Here is a 19,087-nt window from a genome sequence, read left to right as displayed (position 1 = left end):
ACGGGTTACATCTTAGATATACGTTCTATGTTGGAGGTTCCCAATAAGGCATGTTTTAAGAAAACCTAACCTTCAAATATGCATGTGTAAGTCATGAATAATTGGAACAACTATGTAGGATTGTTAAGGTGACGGCGGAACCCTAGTGCTTAAATTTATTTTCAAAACTATTTTCTTTTGTTTTATTTACTTTGCCAATTTATTTAATTGTTTTTAATTAAATTCGTTTTTAATATTTTAGGTCATAAAATCAACCTCTTCTAAACTTTGTTTTCAAATAATTAATTAAGATTTGGTTTTAACATAAATTATTCATTCAATCCCTGTGAAAAACGATCTTACTTCAGCTGCTATACTAAAATAACCTTGTACTCTTGCAAGTATTTTTAAGTGTTTTTATCCCTACTTTTGCAAGTAATAAAAATCCCTATTATTGACTGCACGATGTACGAGGAACAGATAGAATATGAGGATCCGAAGAGGATCCTCATCCCACTACTTTTATCAACGTGAGTAAACTAGCGCATATGATTAATTGAGAGAGAATCACAACTAAATTCAGAACAATTAAAGAGATAAATGTTAACATCTAGGAATAGTCATACCTCGCAAGTGGCCCTTTAGAGCAACTCCAGCGTTGGAGCCCTCTCCCTAGGCAATGCACTATTCAATCCACCTAATGAACAGTAACTGCCCTTAATGAACAGTGAATAGCCCTGGCAATAGAATTTGCATCTTCACCGTTACACTTCAGTAGCCCTGGCAATAGGCAATAAAATATTAGTATTTTATTTATTTATAAAATAATACAAAATAATTTTAATTGTAATATCGGATAAGATTTTTAATCGTTCTCGTTGCGCCACGTGTCATTATCCGAAGTATTATTAAATAATACAAATTAATTTTATTTGTAATTTCGAATAAGATTTTTAATCGTTGTCGTTAGGCCACTTGTCACATCCCGGCCCGGGCGAGACCACTTCCCGGGCCCGACTCCACCACCGTAGCACGATATTGTCCGCTTTGGGCTTAACATTCCTTCACGGTTTTGTTTTTTTGGGAACTCACGAGCAACTTCCCAGTGGGTCACCCATCATGGGATTGCTCTAGCCCCCTTCTCGCTTAACTTCGGAGTTCCTACGGAACCCGAAGCCAGTGAGCTCCCAAAAGGCCTCGTGCTAGGTAGAGATGGGAATATACATATAAGGATCACTCCCCTGGGCGATGTGGGATGTCACAATTCACCCCCCTTAGGGGGCCCGACGTCCTCGTCGGCACACCACGGCCAGGGTTAGGCTCTGATACCAAATTGTCACATCCCGGCCCGGGCGAGACCACTTCCAGGGGCCCGACTCCACCACCGTAGTACGATATTGTCCGCTTTGGACTTACCATTCCCTCACGGTTTTGTTTTTTTGGGAACTCACGAGCAACTTCCCAGTGGGTCACCCATCATGGGATTGCTCTAGCCCCCTTCTCGCTTAACTTCGGAGTTCCTACGGAACCCGAAGCCAGTGAGCTCCCAAAAGGCCTCGTGCTAGGTAGAGATGGGAATATACATTTAAGGATCACTCCCCTGGGCGATGTGGGATGTCACACCACTTGTCATAAAATCCGAAAAGACAATTATTGGGGATGGATTTCCGATAAATTTTTTAATCGTACTCGTTATGCCACGTGTCATTATCTGAAACTACAATTTTTGGTGATGGATTGTTGTGTAAGGTAGATGATAATGAGAAGGTATTTATAGAAAAGTATTCGTTATGAAAGTAGTTGAGAAAATATGAAATTGTTGTGTAAGGTAGATGATAATGAGAAGGTATTTATAGAAAAGTAAAAACAATTTTTTTTACAATTTTTTTTCAGATTTTTCAGATTTTTTTTGAATTTTTTTGAATTTTTTACAATTTTTTTTAAATTTTTATTCAATTAATTAATCTCTGCCGTTGGATATAAAAAAATTTGAATTCCAACACTCCAGATTGTGCCACGTGTTACAACGGTAACTTTTCTTAATTTTAAAACTATTTTTTCTTTTATTTTTTTATTTATAAAGCATTTTAATATCCACCGTTGATCTCAGATCGAACGGTGGATATTAAATCTGACTTTTTTATTTTTTTTTACCGTTGAGATCGAACGGTCCAAATTAAGTAACCGTTGAGATCTAACGGACCGTGGGAAGCCACGTGGCTTCCCAACGGTAACTGACAAACTTTTTTTTTTCTTCTGATATTGTGTCGGCGACGCGCCCCCACGCGCGAGTGGGGTGCACGCGCCTGACACAAAAAAAATTTAATATTGCCTGACGTCAGCGCTGACGTCACATGGCCCTCGAGCTCTCGGGCTGGCAATCCCCCACAGGCCTGGAGCTCGGGCCTCCACCTTCGGTCGGGCTAGCCCACGCTGGAGCTGATCCCCTGGCCCTCGGGCCCTTGTTCTGTCCACCTTCCCCCGAGCAAAAAGCCACGCTGGGCTTGCTCTTAGCATAGTGGTGGAAAGGTGTTGAGCCATTGCATGACGGTGTGAGTTCAAATCCCGTTGATTGCTAATCAAACATCTAATTTAACAAAATATATTGTTTGAAAAAAAAAATAAAGGAATAGTCATATCTCATAAATAAACACCATTAATATTACAGCTCTCCCTAATTTTATTGTATTTTAATTTTCATATGTGTGAAATTACCAAAAAGATGAAAACAATGTTATCAAATTGCCCATAAAAAATTGAAACATAAAATCTCAGAAATTATAAGAAGCCACATTCATCAATTAATCATTAATTTAGCATTAGATTGGGATAAAATTTTACATTCGACTCACTAATGATGATATATAAATTTGTGACGAAATCAATACCTAATCGTAACTAACCTAATTAGACTAAAATAATTTCTTTATAAATATATAACCGTCAAAAAGTATTTTTTTAAATATCCAGTCAATTTCATTTGTCAAAACAAGAGACCAACAAAATTCCAGTCTTTATGGTGGGACACCATTTTTGGACAAAGTTTCACGCTTTGTGGAGCAACCTAGCTCATCCCACATGCATATTTGGCACCCCTATTCAATGTTTTCACAAGGATTAGGGGCATCTACCTCATCATCCCTCTCAATTCTCATTTGGCCACATCTTTAAAAGCTACATTATTATCTTCTCTAAATTCCAAATGCAATACCATTCCTTATGTGGTAACACAATTACTTTACCCCTCTTGCTCACATGATCAATACTTTATTACCTTATCTCTTAAATCATAAGAAAGATTTTTTCAGTGTGTCTAGAACATGATTCGGTACATCAAGTGTCATAATAATTGGTTGGATACATAAAAAAAAAATTTCAACCACTTGTATTTTGACACTTGATGTACCAGACTGTATTTTGGCACACTAAAAATTTCTCAAATCTTAGAGAGATATCTGAATTCCTGTATACATACCTAACTAATGACTTTCAACCACTTGTATATCGAGACTTGATGTACCGGGTTAGAATTTCGGCGCACTAAAAAAAATCTCAAAATTTTCTCCCAAAAAAAATCTCAAATTTATGAGAGAGATCTGAATTCTGGCACACATACCTACCTAATTAGGGATGAGCAAAATACCCATGGGTTTGGGTAACCGTGGTTATCTGCCCATTTAAAGTTCACAGTTACATTATGGATAACCGTTTAAATGAACAAACGGTTATGGGTATAACCGTTTATCCGTGAAATTTAAATGGAAGGTTATGGGTATTACCTGCGGTTATAACGGGTACCTATCGGTTATGTGTATTACCTGTTGTTATAACGAGTATCCATTTACCCATTTAATTTAATATATGTACAATTTAAAAATTAAAATTAAAAATTAAAAAAAAAAAAAAAAAAAACCTAAATTTTCAATCTCTCCACCAGACTCAGAATCTCAAACGCCCCGCCCCCGCTCATCTCTCCCTCCTTTTCGTGCTTCGTCCGTGGTTGTAAGCTTTTATGCCAAACCATGTTAATCTCTTGTGTTCTAATTTTGATATTGTTTGTATCGTTTTCGCCTATGATGGTAATATTTGGTACTTTTGTTACAATTTGCTTCCGTTTACGCATAAAAGTACAACAAATCAAATGCAGGAAAGAACACAAATGAGTCAGTTTCATTGTCCTTTCTACTTTTAGTAGTCTAACTTGTAGCACTCGCATTCATCTCCTTAGTTGCTGGTTTAGGTACTCACTGTATATTGCATGATGTGGTTTTGCATTGGATCGGATCTTATTGGCGATAATGGTAATGCAGAAGAGTATGTATACATACATAAATTCACATACGATCTTGTAATATCTGATCTTTAAACTTTGTAATTACTTGAAAATAATGTTATAAATACGAAGTCCTAATCGGAGCAAGTCTTGATGCATGCTAAAATGTACCTATAACGGTGTTTAATTGTCAAAAAATGAAAATTATGACAAATTTTTCTTTTGTAATTTTCAAGTTGTTAAAAAAAAAAAATATGTAGACCGGTAGAAAAAGGGGTAAATAGGTAAAAAAAATGATAAATGGGTTCAAAAATGGGTAAATGGGTAAATGGTTATGGTTAAATAGGTAAACGGTTATGGTTAAATGGGTACACGGTTATAAGTATGGGTATAACTGTTTATGCAATTACCCAACAGATAAATGGTTATGCTGGTATGAACATAAACAGTTATGAATAAATAACCGCGGTTACTCACCATAACCGTTGCCAATCCCTAAACCTAATGACAGAGGTCTCCAATCCAATAAACTATCATCTTTTACCCACCTAGTCCGACAAAGTTAATGATCAAAATTTAAGGATGACTATGTTGGGGTTGTGTAGCTAGATATAAATCATGCATATGGATATACTTACTACCGCATTGAAATAAAATTACGATATCAATATAGATAGTTGACTATTCAAGCATGTATGCCTTTTGAAATAAAATTCCAAACTTAAATTCACTATGAGTACTACCCGCCTCATAGGGAGTGTTTGGTACGTAGACAAGACAAAATGGGATGAGATGGAATAAAGGTACCGTGCTGCGTTTGGTATGCGCATGCTGGAATGTGACAGTTGTTCGTTTCACGTTAAATAGGCGCGAGGCATAATGAAACAAAAAAATAAAATACCAATTTACTCATGTTCTTTCTCTCCATGACGGCCATTCTAAAAACCCCGAAATCTATGGCTCGACACTTCTTCATTGTTTCTCCACATTTCATCGATTTTCCCCAACAAAATTGACACCAAAAAATGTACAAAGATTACTATAGAAGCTAAAACAAAAAAATCAACATTCCAAGATATTCAAATCATGAAATTGAACAATATTTTCTCAATTCATACACAAAAATCCAAAGCATTACACACACAATAGACAACACGCGTGCTTTCTCCAAAAGTAATCATAAAAATCTAAATTGGAAGAATGACTTATATGAAATAAATTAATTGTCATGTGTCGTCTTCTTCAATAATGCATGGTTATGTTCAAATTTTGTTGTTCATAACAACAAATTATTGAACTAAAACCCTCCTGCAAACGAAACACGACCTAATTCCCTCTTTAGGCATATACCACCTGCTCAAGCAAGTGAAAAGGTTAGTTGGCATGCAACATTTTTTGGCTTTGAAGCACGGGCTCTTTGCAAGACATCCATTTTATTGCAAGTGGGCGTGGCGTGGCGTGAATACATAGACAACCCGGGCAGGGAGGTGTTATTTTTTATTGTGCCAGAAACACAATATTGGTACAATAAACGTCATAATACAATTAGGATATTGAAAATAATTGTAATCTCTTATATTATAATACTTAATGTGTTAGACCGTCTTAGCTGCACATTAAAAATTTTCTCGACACACTAACCTTTTATATTATATCACTTATTATACTGAACTGTGTTCGTTTCACATATATTCCTGGCAAGGAGAGTCTTTTTCAATTAAATAGGAAAGGGATCCCTTCCTCCTAATCCACCAAATTAAGAAATTTGTGCCATTAAAAATTGATCAAACGACTGAAGTTATTAAAAATTTTAAATTAAACCCCTATTTGTAGTTGTTGGATCAAATTTCAATGATATAAATTTCATAATTTTGTAGATTATGAAGAAGGAACCCGGAGATGATCCATTTCCAATTAAACAAGCTGTGGAAGCACCTCCTTTTGCAGCCATGGAATTTATAATGGTTTATGGTTTTGGAGGGAAGTGGTAGATCGACACGTGTATGGACAGATAGAAGGTGTGATAGGTTAGGGTGGTGCCACGTGGAGATGCAGCAGCAATAGGAGTTCAGATCTGCCGTAGAGAGAGAGAGATGGGGAGGGAACCAGGGGCATGTGCTTGCTCAGTTGCTCCCTTAGTAAAATACCCAAATCCTCCTTTATGCGGCCGCGGTCTTCCTGTCCACACCCTCTCTCCATAGCGCGTGCTGCGTACGCACACCGATGACAACAAATATTCTAATATTCTCCACATAAAATAAAAAAAACACTAATAAAAATGATTTGAAAACTTTGAATTTTAATGATAAGGATAAAATAAAAAGTAGGATTAACTTTTTAATGTAAAAATATGATTTTTCGTTAAAGTAAATAGTATCAAAAACTTTTCATTAAAGTTCTATGAAATAAAAGATTAAATTAAAAAGCATTAGCCTATTTAGACTCCAAATTAGACCCCAGAGATTATGAAATTCATATAACATGGATTATGTTGTTTGTGTTAGGTTTATACTTATAATTTCATTTTTTAAAGAATCATGCGTAACATACGTGAAAAAACTAGTTTTCAGTGAAATTTATATATCTGATCATATTGAACTAATGTTAGTACCTAAATGTTGGTATTAAAATGTATTATATTGAATTAATGTATTTAAATGTTAGTACCAAAATGTATGTATTGAAATATATGCACCGAAATGTATTAATATTAAATTAATATACCTAAATGTATGTATCGAAATGTATGCACCAATATATTAGTACTGAAATGTATTATATTGAATTAATGTACCTAATGTTTGTATCGAAATGTATGTACGGAAATATGTATACCTAAACATATGTACCGAAATGTATTATAATGAATTTAATGTATGTCACATCCCGGCCCAGGGCAGATCACTTCCCGGGCCCGCTCCACCACCGTAGCACGATATTGTCTGCTTTGGGCTTACCATTCCCTCACGGTTTTGTTTTTGGGAACTCACGAGCAACTTCCCAGCGGGTCACCCATCATGGGATTGCTCTAGCCCTCTTCTCGCTTAACTTCGGAGTTCCTACGGAACCCGAAGCCAGTGAGCTCCCAAAAGGCCTCGTGCTAGGTAGGGATGGGAATATACATATAAGGATCACTCCCCTGGATGATGTGGGATGTCACAATGTACCTAAATAAAGAAGACAAAATACATCAAAATATATTGTATAACAAAAATTAATTTATCTAAATGTTTACAACAAAATATATTATGATAAATGAAATAAAAATAAAAATTATAATGAAATAAAAATTAATATATTAAAAATTAGGAAGAAAAAGAGAAATAATTAAAAAATCAAAATATAATTAAAAAATAAGGTTATTAATGTATCAAGGGACTAAAATTAGATTTTGATCTTACTCATGGTTTTAATCTAAAAGTCATATTTACCAAGGATTAAAATGAAGTTTTCTATATTTTTTACTACTAGAGCTATAAGTCCTTTCATTGAGGCAAAGTAAATATTTGTAACTACTATAGGTTAAAGATAGGATTAAAAACAAGAATATATGCGGTAAAGCAGGAGTGGCCCCATTGAAAATAAGATGAGAGATATCAGTTAAGATGATTTGGACACATGAACCGAAGATTTACAAATGCTCCGGTTAAAATATGTGACTACAAAAGGGAGGCTTAGGGCAAAAAGGATAGACGAATACCTAGGAAGACTTTGAAATAGACTATAAAAAAAATATAGAGTACTTAAAGCTGACGAAAGACTTTGAGCAAAACCGAGCGCGATAACTCTCTAGAATTCTTACATCCGACCCACTTAATGGAATATGTATCTTTTAAAAATTGTTGTCACATTTCTCTTGCAAAGGTCTGGTGTGTAAGAAATCACAACCATCTGGAAGGGGCTTTTTCCCTTGTGGGGAAAGAGAAGAACCCTAAAGGTAGTTTTATTCTTTACTCATTCCATACTGGGCAGGAAATCGTTTGATAACACTTCTTTGAAGCTCACTGAATCGTAAAATTAATGCCTTTTAGTTTCTCGGATTTATATATTTTGCTTCTTGTCAAGTGTAACATGTTTCTATTATTGATTTATGTATCCATAAGTTATTTATCTCACAGTTGAGTTTTCATGAATGGTATGGCCTTTCTCCTCTATCTTCTCATGGATTGTTGCTTATCTACTTTTCGTCTTGGCACTTCCGTTAAGAAGTGTCTTATTATTGAGGTTATTTATGGGTCTTTCTTCGTGAATATTTTAATTTTGTGTTGGTGTGTTATTGGATCCTCTGGGTCTACTTTGTTAAAACCAGTATCTTCATTGAAGATGTTGTGCAAAAATTCATGATGTTATGGACACTAGCTGGTTTGTTGTCGGTTTTTCTTTGGAGTCAGTGTTGCTCGTTGTCAAAGTGTGTTCTCATGTCCATTATATTCAAGGTTTTGTGTGTAGATGTTTTCATCAATAATGAAGTATCTCTGGTTTTGGAGTGTCATCTCAATTCTTAGAGTTTGCGTGTGAATCATTCAAGATTTGGATGTATTCTTTTACTTATTCTCTCGGGCTTGTCTAGCCCCCAAATGCAATTGTACAATAACAATTAGTTTGTCCAAGTTGGTCTTTTATTTTATGTTAGAGTTTGTTTGGAGACACCTTGAATGCTATCTCGAATGTCCGTTTTGATATTTGCATCTTTTCTTAAATTTATAATAAAAACTATCGTTTCGTCTAGAAAAAAGAGAGTAAAGCTTGCCTATTTTAAATATGTTTACTTACTCATAAAAGGAAGTCATGAATTGGAGTAAGAAGAAAAAACGTGTATTCTCATTAATTTTTTTTTAACGAACGGTATTATCTACATTAAGAAAGAGGGGAGTGAGCTTAGCCTCACAATGAGCTAGCAATAATGTGGTTCAAATTCACTTTTGACGAGAATTGAACTTAAGACATCTCACTTACAAGTGAAGTGGAATAACTAGTCTCATAGTTGATTTAGTTCCTGATTTTGTTTTTTAAATAATACATAATCCATATCATTAAGAGCATTTCCAAAGGTGATGTCAAATATAATATGTCAAAATTTTATTTGATGGCTGATGTGGTAAATTGAATACAAGTGCTAAATTATCTTCTTTTCCAATGGATGTGTCAAATATTTATTTTATTATTTTATTGAGCCTAGAGTTACATTAACTATTAAAAAAATAATCAAAAATAATTGTAGTTTTTATTCTATTGGTTGTTAATGAGACCCATGTATTAAAAAATTCAATTAAATATATTTGACTTTTTCTTTGTTTGATGTCAAAAAAGGTAGCTAGAAAATAAGGAGTTAAGTGACTCACATGCCACATCATATATGACATATCCATTGGAAAACACTTAAATATCTTTTAATTCTATTTGGTATATTTGACATCTTATTTGAAGGGTCTAAACATGTTATTAGTGTTGGGATTGTTCCACAAACCAAGCCAAATTCCAAGTTTGGAAAGAAAGCATCCAACTGAAGTACAACTCAATATGATTTAAACTTCAAAAATTCAAACCAAGACAAGCACCTTATCACGCAACTTAACTTGGCATTGGCTTTTGACTTTTTTTTTTAATTTTTATTTTAAGTGATATTATTTATTCTAAAGAAGAGATGATGAGTCTAGTTTCACAAAAGCCCACCACAGGGTAGTAATAATGTGATTTTAACTCATATTTGACGAGAATCGAATTTAACCTCACACTTACAAGTGAAAATTAATACGATTTAATACCATTAAATCGTAGTACTAAATGACATCATTAGCCAAAGATTTGGAACCCAAACACTGCATCGAGAGCGTGGGACTTGATTTGGATGGATCATACTCTTTCTCTCTAAACCATGTGTTGCGTAGCGTTGGTCTCACCAATTTATGTGCTTCAATCCCCTTTACTGCTCTCCTTTTCTCTCTCTCCCTTCGCAATTCTCAACTCTCGCGTGTAACTTCCGAGCACAAAACAGAGAGCGCCCTCTCTCTCTCCTTTCTCTCCCTAAAAATACCAAAAATCATACGAACAATACAGAGGCTCAGACTCGGACGCCACCCATAATATACAAGCACTACAAGACTCTGAGAGCAAAACACAGAAGAAATCTGCTACCTTTATCATCATCTATCCCATTCTTCTGCTTCTTGTTGTATCACTTATCTTTAGAGAGAGAGATCCTCCTCTATCATTCTGCATTGCCCACTTTGCAGTGGACGAGGTAATCTCACCAGTTATTTATCAAATACCCATAATTCAGATTTCGCAGATTTTCTCATTGAAGCTTTGAATCCACTATCTTTTGCCCTTTTGATCGATATCCACGAAATAAAAATTGAAATTTTAAAGTGGGTCGATTCTCTTTTCTTTTTTCTTTTTGAAGTTTTGAATTTTTGCCCTTAATTTTTTTTTTGAGGAGTGGGATTAGGGTTTTTGATAGTTGGTGTTTCCTTTCTTGGTGGATTTTCTAGGGTTTTTGTTGGATCGCAACTGGGTACTGCTCCAATTCTGCAGTTTTTGACAAATTAGGGTTTGATCAGTGCAAGGAACTGAGTAGTATTGGGATCATCGTGGCCCTGCATCGAATGAGCATAAGCTCTGATCTTTCGGGGAATGGAATTGTGTATTTGGCAGTGCTGGGGTGAGTACATGAACTCAGAGATTGCATAGAATTATGGAAAGTGTTGTTTTTCTGAGCATGGAAGAAGATTGCACATATTGATTTCGGTACAGGAGTGATCATAGACTTGCCGAATCGTTATTTTGAGGAAAAGGGCTTCTGGGTTTTTGCTGCTTTTACATGCTTGATCTTCAGCTGGGAATCAATCTTGTTTTGTTATTTGGTAATAAGGAGTAGCTGATGATACTGTATTGGCCCATAAGGCAACACAGACAATTAGGTTGCGGTGGACTGTTTTTTGTTTCTCAAAAAACCATTCGGGTTAACTTAGTTTGAACAAAATTCTTGGTAGACAAGCTTTTGGATTAGTTAGTTCATGGTTTTTGTTGGATTTTAGTTCATATTTGTGTTGCAGTTGTTTCTATTGAGGTGGTCCTGTGCTGAGCCTTGATTTTTCCAGTGAGTTTGGTGTGATATCTCATTTACCTTCCTGCACATCTATGTGGAAAGGATTAAAGGACTGGTTGAAGTGACTGAGAAGCTAATGGCAGGTTTTTGATGCTGGGAATGAATGCGGGGACATGGTGCATGGACAGGAGCATAGTTGCTGGTTCGTTCCCTTTCTGGAACAGTGCTGCTGGAAACTAATTCAGGAGTTTTCTTCTTTGGAAGATACTGGTTTTTGGTACTGTCAGGCTTTATGCAATGTCGCGCTGCTTTCCATTTCCTCCACCTGGATATGAAAAAAAGGCTAGGACAGATGATGTGGACTTGCTGAACAAGGTTAAAATTCTTTCCTTTTATTTTTACATTAATATCTTTTAATTCGTATAGATAATAGAATTCATTGTGGTCATGATTTATCAAAAAGATAAAAAAGGTAAAATGAAATAATCATTCGTTAGGCACATACAATTGAGTTCCAGCAGTTAACTAGTATGGCTTACTCATCGATACGCAAACAAAATAAGCATCGTCATGACTGAAGATTGTCTATTTCAATAATGCTGTAGTTTAGGAACAAATATAATTAGAAAATATGAAGTAAAGATATAAGTGCCAGTTTGAGTCCAGTAATTGCTGGGCAAAACTGGTCATTTTGTCCTGATTTCTAATCAATTACATTTGCTGGATGCTTTTCTCGCCTGCATGTTGAAGTCCAGTAAAAATAATCTTCATCATTTGCCAGTTAGCGACTATTAGGTTGATTTTTTTTTTTGTACCCAATTCATGTTCGAGTCCTGCTCTTACTAAGGATTTATGGTTACCCACCTTTGGATTTGATATCAGGGGCAGAGAATAATTGGTGCTGCTTTTCATGTTTAATTCTAAAGCTTCGATATCAAATCTAAGGGTTAGTGACCATGCATTCCTTCGTCACCTGGTGACCAGGAGAACATTTTCTATTCGTGTTCAGTGGGGCCATGTTGAATCAGCAATAGATTACATTACTCTCTAAGTTGGATCAGTACTCCGAGGCCTTTTTCTTTTCTAGTGCTAGGACTATCAGATTGCAACTCTATCTTGATGGTATGTTTTGATGCATAAACCGAGGTTATACTGAACAATGGGGGTCTCGCTTTATTTAAGGAGTCCAATACAAATCACCAGCTAGTCAAACATAGTCACGTCATATTTGTCCAGTCCCCAGTTTCATCTTATAGGCCTGAATTATTTCTCAAAGTGGAGCCAATACTTGTGACATTATTCAGAGGAGGCCTAGTCTGGCCCAGCATTGATGCATCGTGTGCAAAAAAACCTGAAAGTATAGAACTTCCATTCCTCGACGTATGATTTCATTAAAGCTTGGCACACAAACTTTTTTTGGGAGTGTGATTTGGTGATACCAAACTTATGAATGTGTTTTTGAGAAGTCATAGGGTTCTGAAAATATTAGGGGTACGAATCTGAACGAAGGTGAAATGGTGGAATTTCTCTACTTGCTGCATTTTATTGAGTTTTAGTAGGGGCAAGAAGGCCAGAGTTATATAGGGGTGTTTGGTTCTTGCTGTGATTTGTGTGGTTTGGACGGAAATAAAGGGCTTTTGAAGGTATGGTGGAGTAGGGGCTGAGGAGCTATGGGATAACGGGCCAGTTTTGGAATGCTCTTTGGGCGTCTGTCTCTAATGAATTTGACTTATTCCTTTCTTTACTAACTTGGCGAGGAGTCTATGATGTTGTAGGCCTGCTAATTTTTTCAGATTTTAGGAGGGTTTTGTTTCCCTCATGCATTTCTGTTTTCCTTTAGTGGTGTTGTTTTATTGTCTTTGTTGCAATAAAATTGTTTTTTTTTTTTGGCAAAAAGAAAAATCTGGGGCGAGGAAACACAGAGATTCTGGGATAGAATTTGTTTTGGGAATCAACAGGCTCAAATTTCCTGGATTTTCGGAGAATGTTTTTTGTCCTTATTCATGTGGAGTGGAATTCACAAATATTTTAAGTTCTCTCTCTCTCTCTCTCTCTCTCTCTAGCTTAGATTTTTTTGCTATAATTATACTCAGGTTACTATTGTACGTTGTTTCTGTATGCTATTATGTAGCTGGTTGGTCGGGGTTTTTACACGATATTTTCGATCCTGGGCATATCAATAAAATCTTTCCATTTCTCTTAAAAGTAAAACCAAGGAGAGAAAAGAAGAACATGAAGAAGCAGCACAAGAATGTTTTCCACAAAGAACTCTAGGATATGTCACATTAGCATTAGTGTTCGTTTTTGAATCTGGGCATCTGATGTTGGCCAAGTAAGTTCCAAAGCAGGGAAATATGGAATGGCTAGATATGCGTATGTTATTTGATAATATGCTACCATTTTTTTCTATTTGAGTTTGTATTTTCTAAGATTGAAGACCAGTTTTGGATAAAACAATGGTTCCTGTAATTGTTTGGCTAGCACAATCTTCTGGTGCTGAAATTTGTATGCCGTTTTAAAGCCTTCGCAGAGATGGGGAGAATGGTTGTTGACAGAATTTTAGAGTACAAATTGGCAACTGGACAATTTGAATTATAGCAGACAGAGAGTTATTTGTAAGGATGCCAGTTGGGTCCGGCTATAATTACTTTGAATTGTTGCTCTGAGCTTATCGTGTCAACCTAAGCCTAAATATCTTTTGGAGAAAGAAACGACATTTTATTACTTAAGCCTTTTACAACTTTGGTATATGATTGAGGGTCACCATTTGACATTATGCTAGCCTGCCATTGCTGGTGGTCATTTCCATTGGTTCCGGGATTTTCTTTTAAACCAAAATTTGGAATGATGTGTATTTTTATTATTCTTTTTTACTTTGTGATTTGGGCTTTTATCATATTGTACATTCTTCCTCTTTTTCTGTTATCTCATTCCGTATTTGCTTGTCATGATCTCTTCATCCTCCTTTCTTTGTCCCGTGAAGTTTGGATTGCTGATTTTTTTTATATGGTAGGATATGATTGATGACTGGGAGATTGGAGAGTATGGATAATTGTTAACTGTATTTTGTTTTGGACACCGCGTAGGAAGTTGGCTATGAACCAAGGAAGTTTCCTTGTATTGCTTGTCCTTTATCTTGGTGATAACGGTTTTTTGATGATCAGTCTTTTGTTGTTGGTTTGTATTTAAAACGTTCTTTTTCCTTTTTGGTTGTTTTTCCTGTTTTGCTTGTCTTGAACTTTGGTTTTTTGGTGGATTGCCTTTGTATGTTCTGCACCATCTTATAAGCCTTAAGTTCTTACTTTGTACTTTACTGTCTGTCTGGCTAGTTCTTTCTTCTCCTATTTAAGTTCTGAAATTTTATTTATGAGGAAACAATCTTGTGGTGGTTCTCACGTTGCAACAATTTGGTGGGTGGCAGTTGTTGGCGTAGTACAATTTTGTGGTACTGATGCAGTAGAGTGACACTGCTTTGTAAATGTCATTTAATTGTAATTTCTATTACCTAAAGAATGGTCTGTTTTTTTTTTTTTTTTTTTTGCCCCCTTCCGGTTATGTATAAAACAATTTTTTTTTTTCTTCAAGCGAGTGATGGTAGGTTTGGAGATGTCACTTTTCGCGTACTATTCACAGAATGTTTTATTTCTTGAAAAACTATGCATTTGATAGCTTAAGAGCCAAAACTATCTGAAAACTGCGAACGTTTGTTATCCTTTGTTCTTTTCTGGTTTTTTGGGATCTTTTGAAAAGGAATGCAATTATCTTTACGGGTATGGGGGTACATTTGGAAGGTGGACATATCGGTAGACATCAGTATTATATTGTTCAATGACTGAAAGAATTCACTGAGGTTTAGATTTGGTTGTATTTTGTGGCATTTCTTGCAAGGCAGTCCTTATTAACTATTTAATCAGTATGGATTCTTGAAACCTCCTTATTTATTTAGTTATTTATCTATTAAAAAAGTATATATGTTTATCTAGATTATATATCCTTACCTGTTATTCTTTAACTTTTCAACAATTACAGGAGAAACACAGAGAAAAGAAACCTAAAAAGGAAAAAAAGGACAAAGAGAAGAGAGAGAGTACAGACAAAAGTGATGGAAAGCATCGGGAAAAGAAGGACAAGAAGGAAAAAAAGAGAGACAAAAAGAAGGATAAGGAGAAAGATAGGGACCTGGTTAAAGACAAAATTAGTACTTCAGATGAGAAGAGAGTTCCAGGAAAAACAGAGGGTCATGGCGAAGAGAGATGCATTCAGAAAGAGTACAAGGGTAACTGTTTTGACAAGAGCTATGCAGGGCAAATTGGAGGTCATCAGGCAGAGAAACTCACTCAGTACCGTCATCTGGCTGAGCAAAACCAGAATTCTGTATTGGTGGAGTTGGGTAGGAGGAGTAAAGATGAGGCCAGGGCAACTGGTAACTATCTCGCTGAGAAGATTACTGAATCAGACCGAAAGAGGGATGACATTTTGGCCGAAATTAAGGAAAAGAACAAGGACAGGAGAGTTGATGACAGAAGGACAGATGGGCAAGGTGTCAGGGGTGCAGCACAGGTTAGTGGGAACACGATGGTTCAGAATCTTGTTGGTATGGTTGAACCTAAAGTTGAAGGACTTTCCAGACCATTGGCAAGCAACGTGGACAGAAAGATTGACGGAAAAGAAAAGGCCAAAGAGAAGGAAGGTGGTGATAAACGAGGTGAAAAACGCAAGGACAAAGATAGAGAGAAGAAAAAACAAGGGAAAGACAAGGACAAAGATAAACAGAAGAAAAAGGAAACGAAACCAAAAGAGAAAACTGAATCTAAGAATGGAGAGCCAGATAAAGAGAAGAAAAAGGAAGCGAAAGCAAAAGAGAAAACTGAATCTAAGAATGGAGAGCCAGATAAAGAGAAGAAAAAGGAAGAGAAAACAAAGGAGAAAAATGAAACTAAGAATGCAGAGCCGGATAAATTAAGAAAGAGCGATAAAGAGGATCACATAGATTCCCATAGTGTCGTAACCTCCCAACTTCCGAAGGACAGCAACAAAAGTGCTGGCAGTGATGGAAATCCGAAGAAAAGAAAGGACATACAGACGAATGGAGTTGTGCATGGTGAGTTCTTTTTTATGACGCTAAGTATCATCGATGGAGCCCAATCATGCTATATGTAGTTGTCTAACACAAGTTGGGCCTCTTTTTGCGTACAACTAAGGGAGGTTGTAGGTGCACTTTTTTGAACTAAAATTGGATTCTGCTATCCTCTGTTTCCTTTGATTCTGAATATTAATGTTTTTCAGTTTGGTATCATTCAATTGGCAGTGCTCTTGAATCAATTTTGTCATGCAGGTTCGAACTTTGGTAATTTTAATTTTTTGCCGACTAATGATGCCTCCTTTTCTGATCTTACAGCCATTGATATTAGGCCCAGTAAACTGTCGAGGCCTTCCTCTTCCTCTCATTCATTGCTTGTAAATGGAAGAACACTGGAACCTTCCCAAACTTCCATCCCATATGTGTCAGATAGGCTGGGTGCAGCAAATAACATTAAGGTGGACGTTAAGGACTGCAAGATAAATGGCATTGTTGAAGCTCCGTCATTGGCTGTCTCCACTGCAAAGCTGACATCTACAGCTACACAGGCTGTTCCTGTTGCTGAAGCATGCATGAGACCACCCCATCCGGATTCCAGATATCTAAGCCATGTTTATATGGTTCCGAAATTGGACAAAGTGCCTGATCATGACGATCAAGATTGGTTGTTTGGGTGCAGTGATGCCCAATCAAAGAGACCCCAGGTGGAATCTTCACGGGTTGCAGAGACACGTGAGGTATGGTCAGAGGTTCTACGGATAGAGTCGGCTGATGTTCATGCTCTGCCGTATGTCATTCCATATTGAACAACTCAAATGGGCATGTTTCACCTTGCAACTCTGGTTCGGGCAATCCGTTGATAGTTGATAGGACCACACTAAATCGAAGCTACAAAGGCGTCTGGGCACCTTTGACGGTTCTGAGTTTTCTAGCTGCATTAATGTGATTGCAGTGTTGCAGTGGTCATGACTCAACACGTCTCAAACACAAATGTCACACTCAACACGTCGCGGGACACACACAACACGTCATGGCATGCTCCGGGACGGGGCTGGCAATTTGGATTCAAGGGGCGGTTTTCCCCAACAGCTAATTCATTCAAAACGGAAAGTTTCATAAACGCGACGAAGCGTAAGGGGTTGCGTAGAAAGGGAGATAGATACATATAAGGCTTGTGCATTTTTTGTTGTCATTTGGTTAGGAGCTGAGAAGCTCATCCTAATTGAGCATTTAAGAGAAAACTAGATGTGGTATTATTTGCAACTCCACCACAATTTTGATTTGTAACATAGAACAGCTCCTATTTACATAAGTTGTAAGATAGAAGAAGGAAAGGGGAAAGTAGTTGCATAATTCGTTTGGCCTCTCATTATTGTTCTTCCCCCATTCAGTGTTTCCATATTTTTGTATTGGTTTCATGTTTTTGGTGGAGGGTGGAGATTGTGATTAATAACTCGCATAATGGGTTGGCCATAAATTACAATTGTACTCGTTATTCAAGAAAAACGAATTAAGACCTTATACTTACAAGAGTCAAAATGACCGATTGTGATCAATGACCGAAAAGTTTGCTTAAGTTATTTGAGTCCTTGACAACCACTTTTCAGCGTGCCGAGAAAACGGTCCGATACACCAAGTGAAAACAAATTTCAACCAATTGTGTAATGACATTTGGCATAATAGGATGTGTTCGCGGAACACCAAAATATTTTTCCAAATAGAGAGCAATATTACTAGATTATAGTATTAGTGGTGGTTCTTAATTTCACTTTAGAGAGTTTATAACATGAGCATTTTTGCTCATCACCATAAACTATAGTGTATGCTCACCATACACCTAGTCAATTGACAAATATGCTTCCACTTAACTTTGGTTAACCCTTTTTTTTTTTTTTTTTTTCTTTAAATTGAAAAAGTAACATTTAATGTGAGAGTTAATTAGAGTTACGTGAAATGACACGTGTCAATTGATTAGCTAGTAGTGATACTTTCCTGATATAGGTTCTTATGGGAGTGTCTTCCAAATTACCTTTCTTCCTCTGATTTTTGAGAGATTTGGGCCATTTTGTTTGAAGATCATTGCTTCATGGTCACCGAGTTGTTATGTGGCAGAGATGAAACAATATTGCGTTGATGAAGCCAATTCATTTGATGTCTTACCGCTTAATCTGAGGAAGTCACTGATTGCACAGACCCCTTACCTCAAGGAAGTCACTTCCCTGGTGGCCAACAATCTCACAAGTTCTTTGAAATTGTTTGAGAGTGCATGCCGTATTGAGCCACATATTCAGAAGCATGGTGCTGCTGCTAGTGCCATAGAGAGTAAAGCATTCGTCATTAAGAGTTTGAAAATGGGTGTGCATGAAAATGGAGTTATACTGCACCAAACGCTTCAATAATTTAATCCAGCTTAGTCCCTGGAGCTAGTCCACTCTGAGATAGTCCGATGCAACAAACGCACCCCAATAGTATTCTTGTGCAACATATTAGTAAGAAGCCAACTTCTAGCTCATGTTGTGGTTTCCATCCTTAAAGACGCAATGAATGGTTGCTAGGGGTGGGCAACGTTTATGATAGGCGGGGTAACTACATTTATTTCCCTATAACCGTTTAAGCCCTTAATCGTATAACTGTTTACCTGTTGGGTAATTGTATAAACGGTTATACCCATACTTATAATCGTTTATAAATGGTTAACCATATCGAT

General features: G+C 36.5%; 1 protein-coding gene across 4 annotated transcripts; it reads left to right on the top strand.

Moving 5' to 3' along the window:
* Window positions 1-10,163: 10,163 nt before the first annotated feature.
* Window positions 10,164-17,749, top strand: LOC137721865 (uncharacterized). 4 transcript variants are annotated; one of them, XM_088692131.1, is made up of 5 exons: window positions 10,176-10,493; window positions 10,744-10,913; window positions 11,444-11,675; window positions 15,330-16,401; window positions 16,699-17,749. In XM_088692131.1, the coding sequence occupies exons 3-5, from the start codon at window positions 11,598-11,600 to the stop codon at window positions 17,184-17,186; spliced, it is 1,638 nt and encodes a 545-aa protein (XP_088548257.1). In that variant the 5' UTR covers window positions 10,176-10,493; window positions 10,744-10,913; window positions 11,444-11,597; the 3' UTR covers window positions 17,187-17,749. The 4 variants fall into 4 exon arrangements, with proteins under 4 accessions (XP_068316992.2, XP_088548257.1, XP_068316993.2 ...); XM_068460892.2 differs by having other exon boundaries at window positions 10,744-11,351; XM_068460891.2 differs by having other exon boundaries at window positions 10,164-10,493; window positions 10,744-11,675.
* The last annotated feature ends 1,338 nt before the right edge of the window (window positions 17,750-19,087 follow it).

This window comes from Pyrus communis, chromosome 4, assembly GCF_041283825.1.
Source record: "Pyrus communis isolate YQ-2024b chromosome 4, ASM4128382v1, whole genome shotgun sequence".
NCBI lineage: Eukaryota > Viridiplantae > Streptophyta > Magnoliopsida > Rosales > Rosaceae > Pyrus > Pyrus communis.
This window is presented reverse-complemented; position numbering and strand designations above follow the sequence as displayed.

Bases quoted from the DNA above. Each gene is read 5' to 3' on its own strand.
- LOC137721865 (XM_068460891.2), top strand. From the start codon at position 11,598: ATGTCGCGCTGCTTTCCATTTCCTCCACCTGGATATGAAAAAAAGGCT. The intron at 11,676-15,329 runs GTTAAAATTCTT...CAACAATTACAG, and splicing joins ATGTGGACTTGCTGAACAAG to GAGAAACACAGAGAAAAGAA. The intron at 16,402-16,698 runs GTGAGTTCTTTT...CTGATCTTACAG, and splicing joins GACGAATGGAGTTGTGCATG to CCATTGATATTAGGCCCAGT.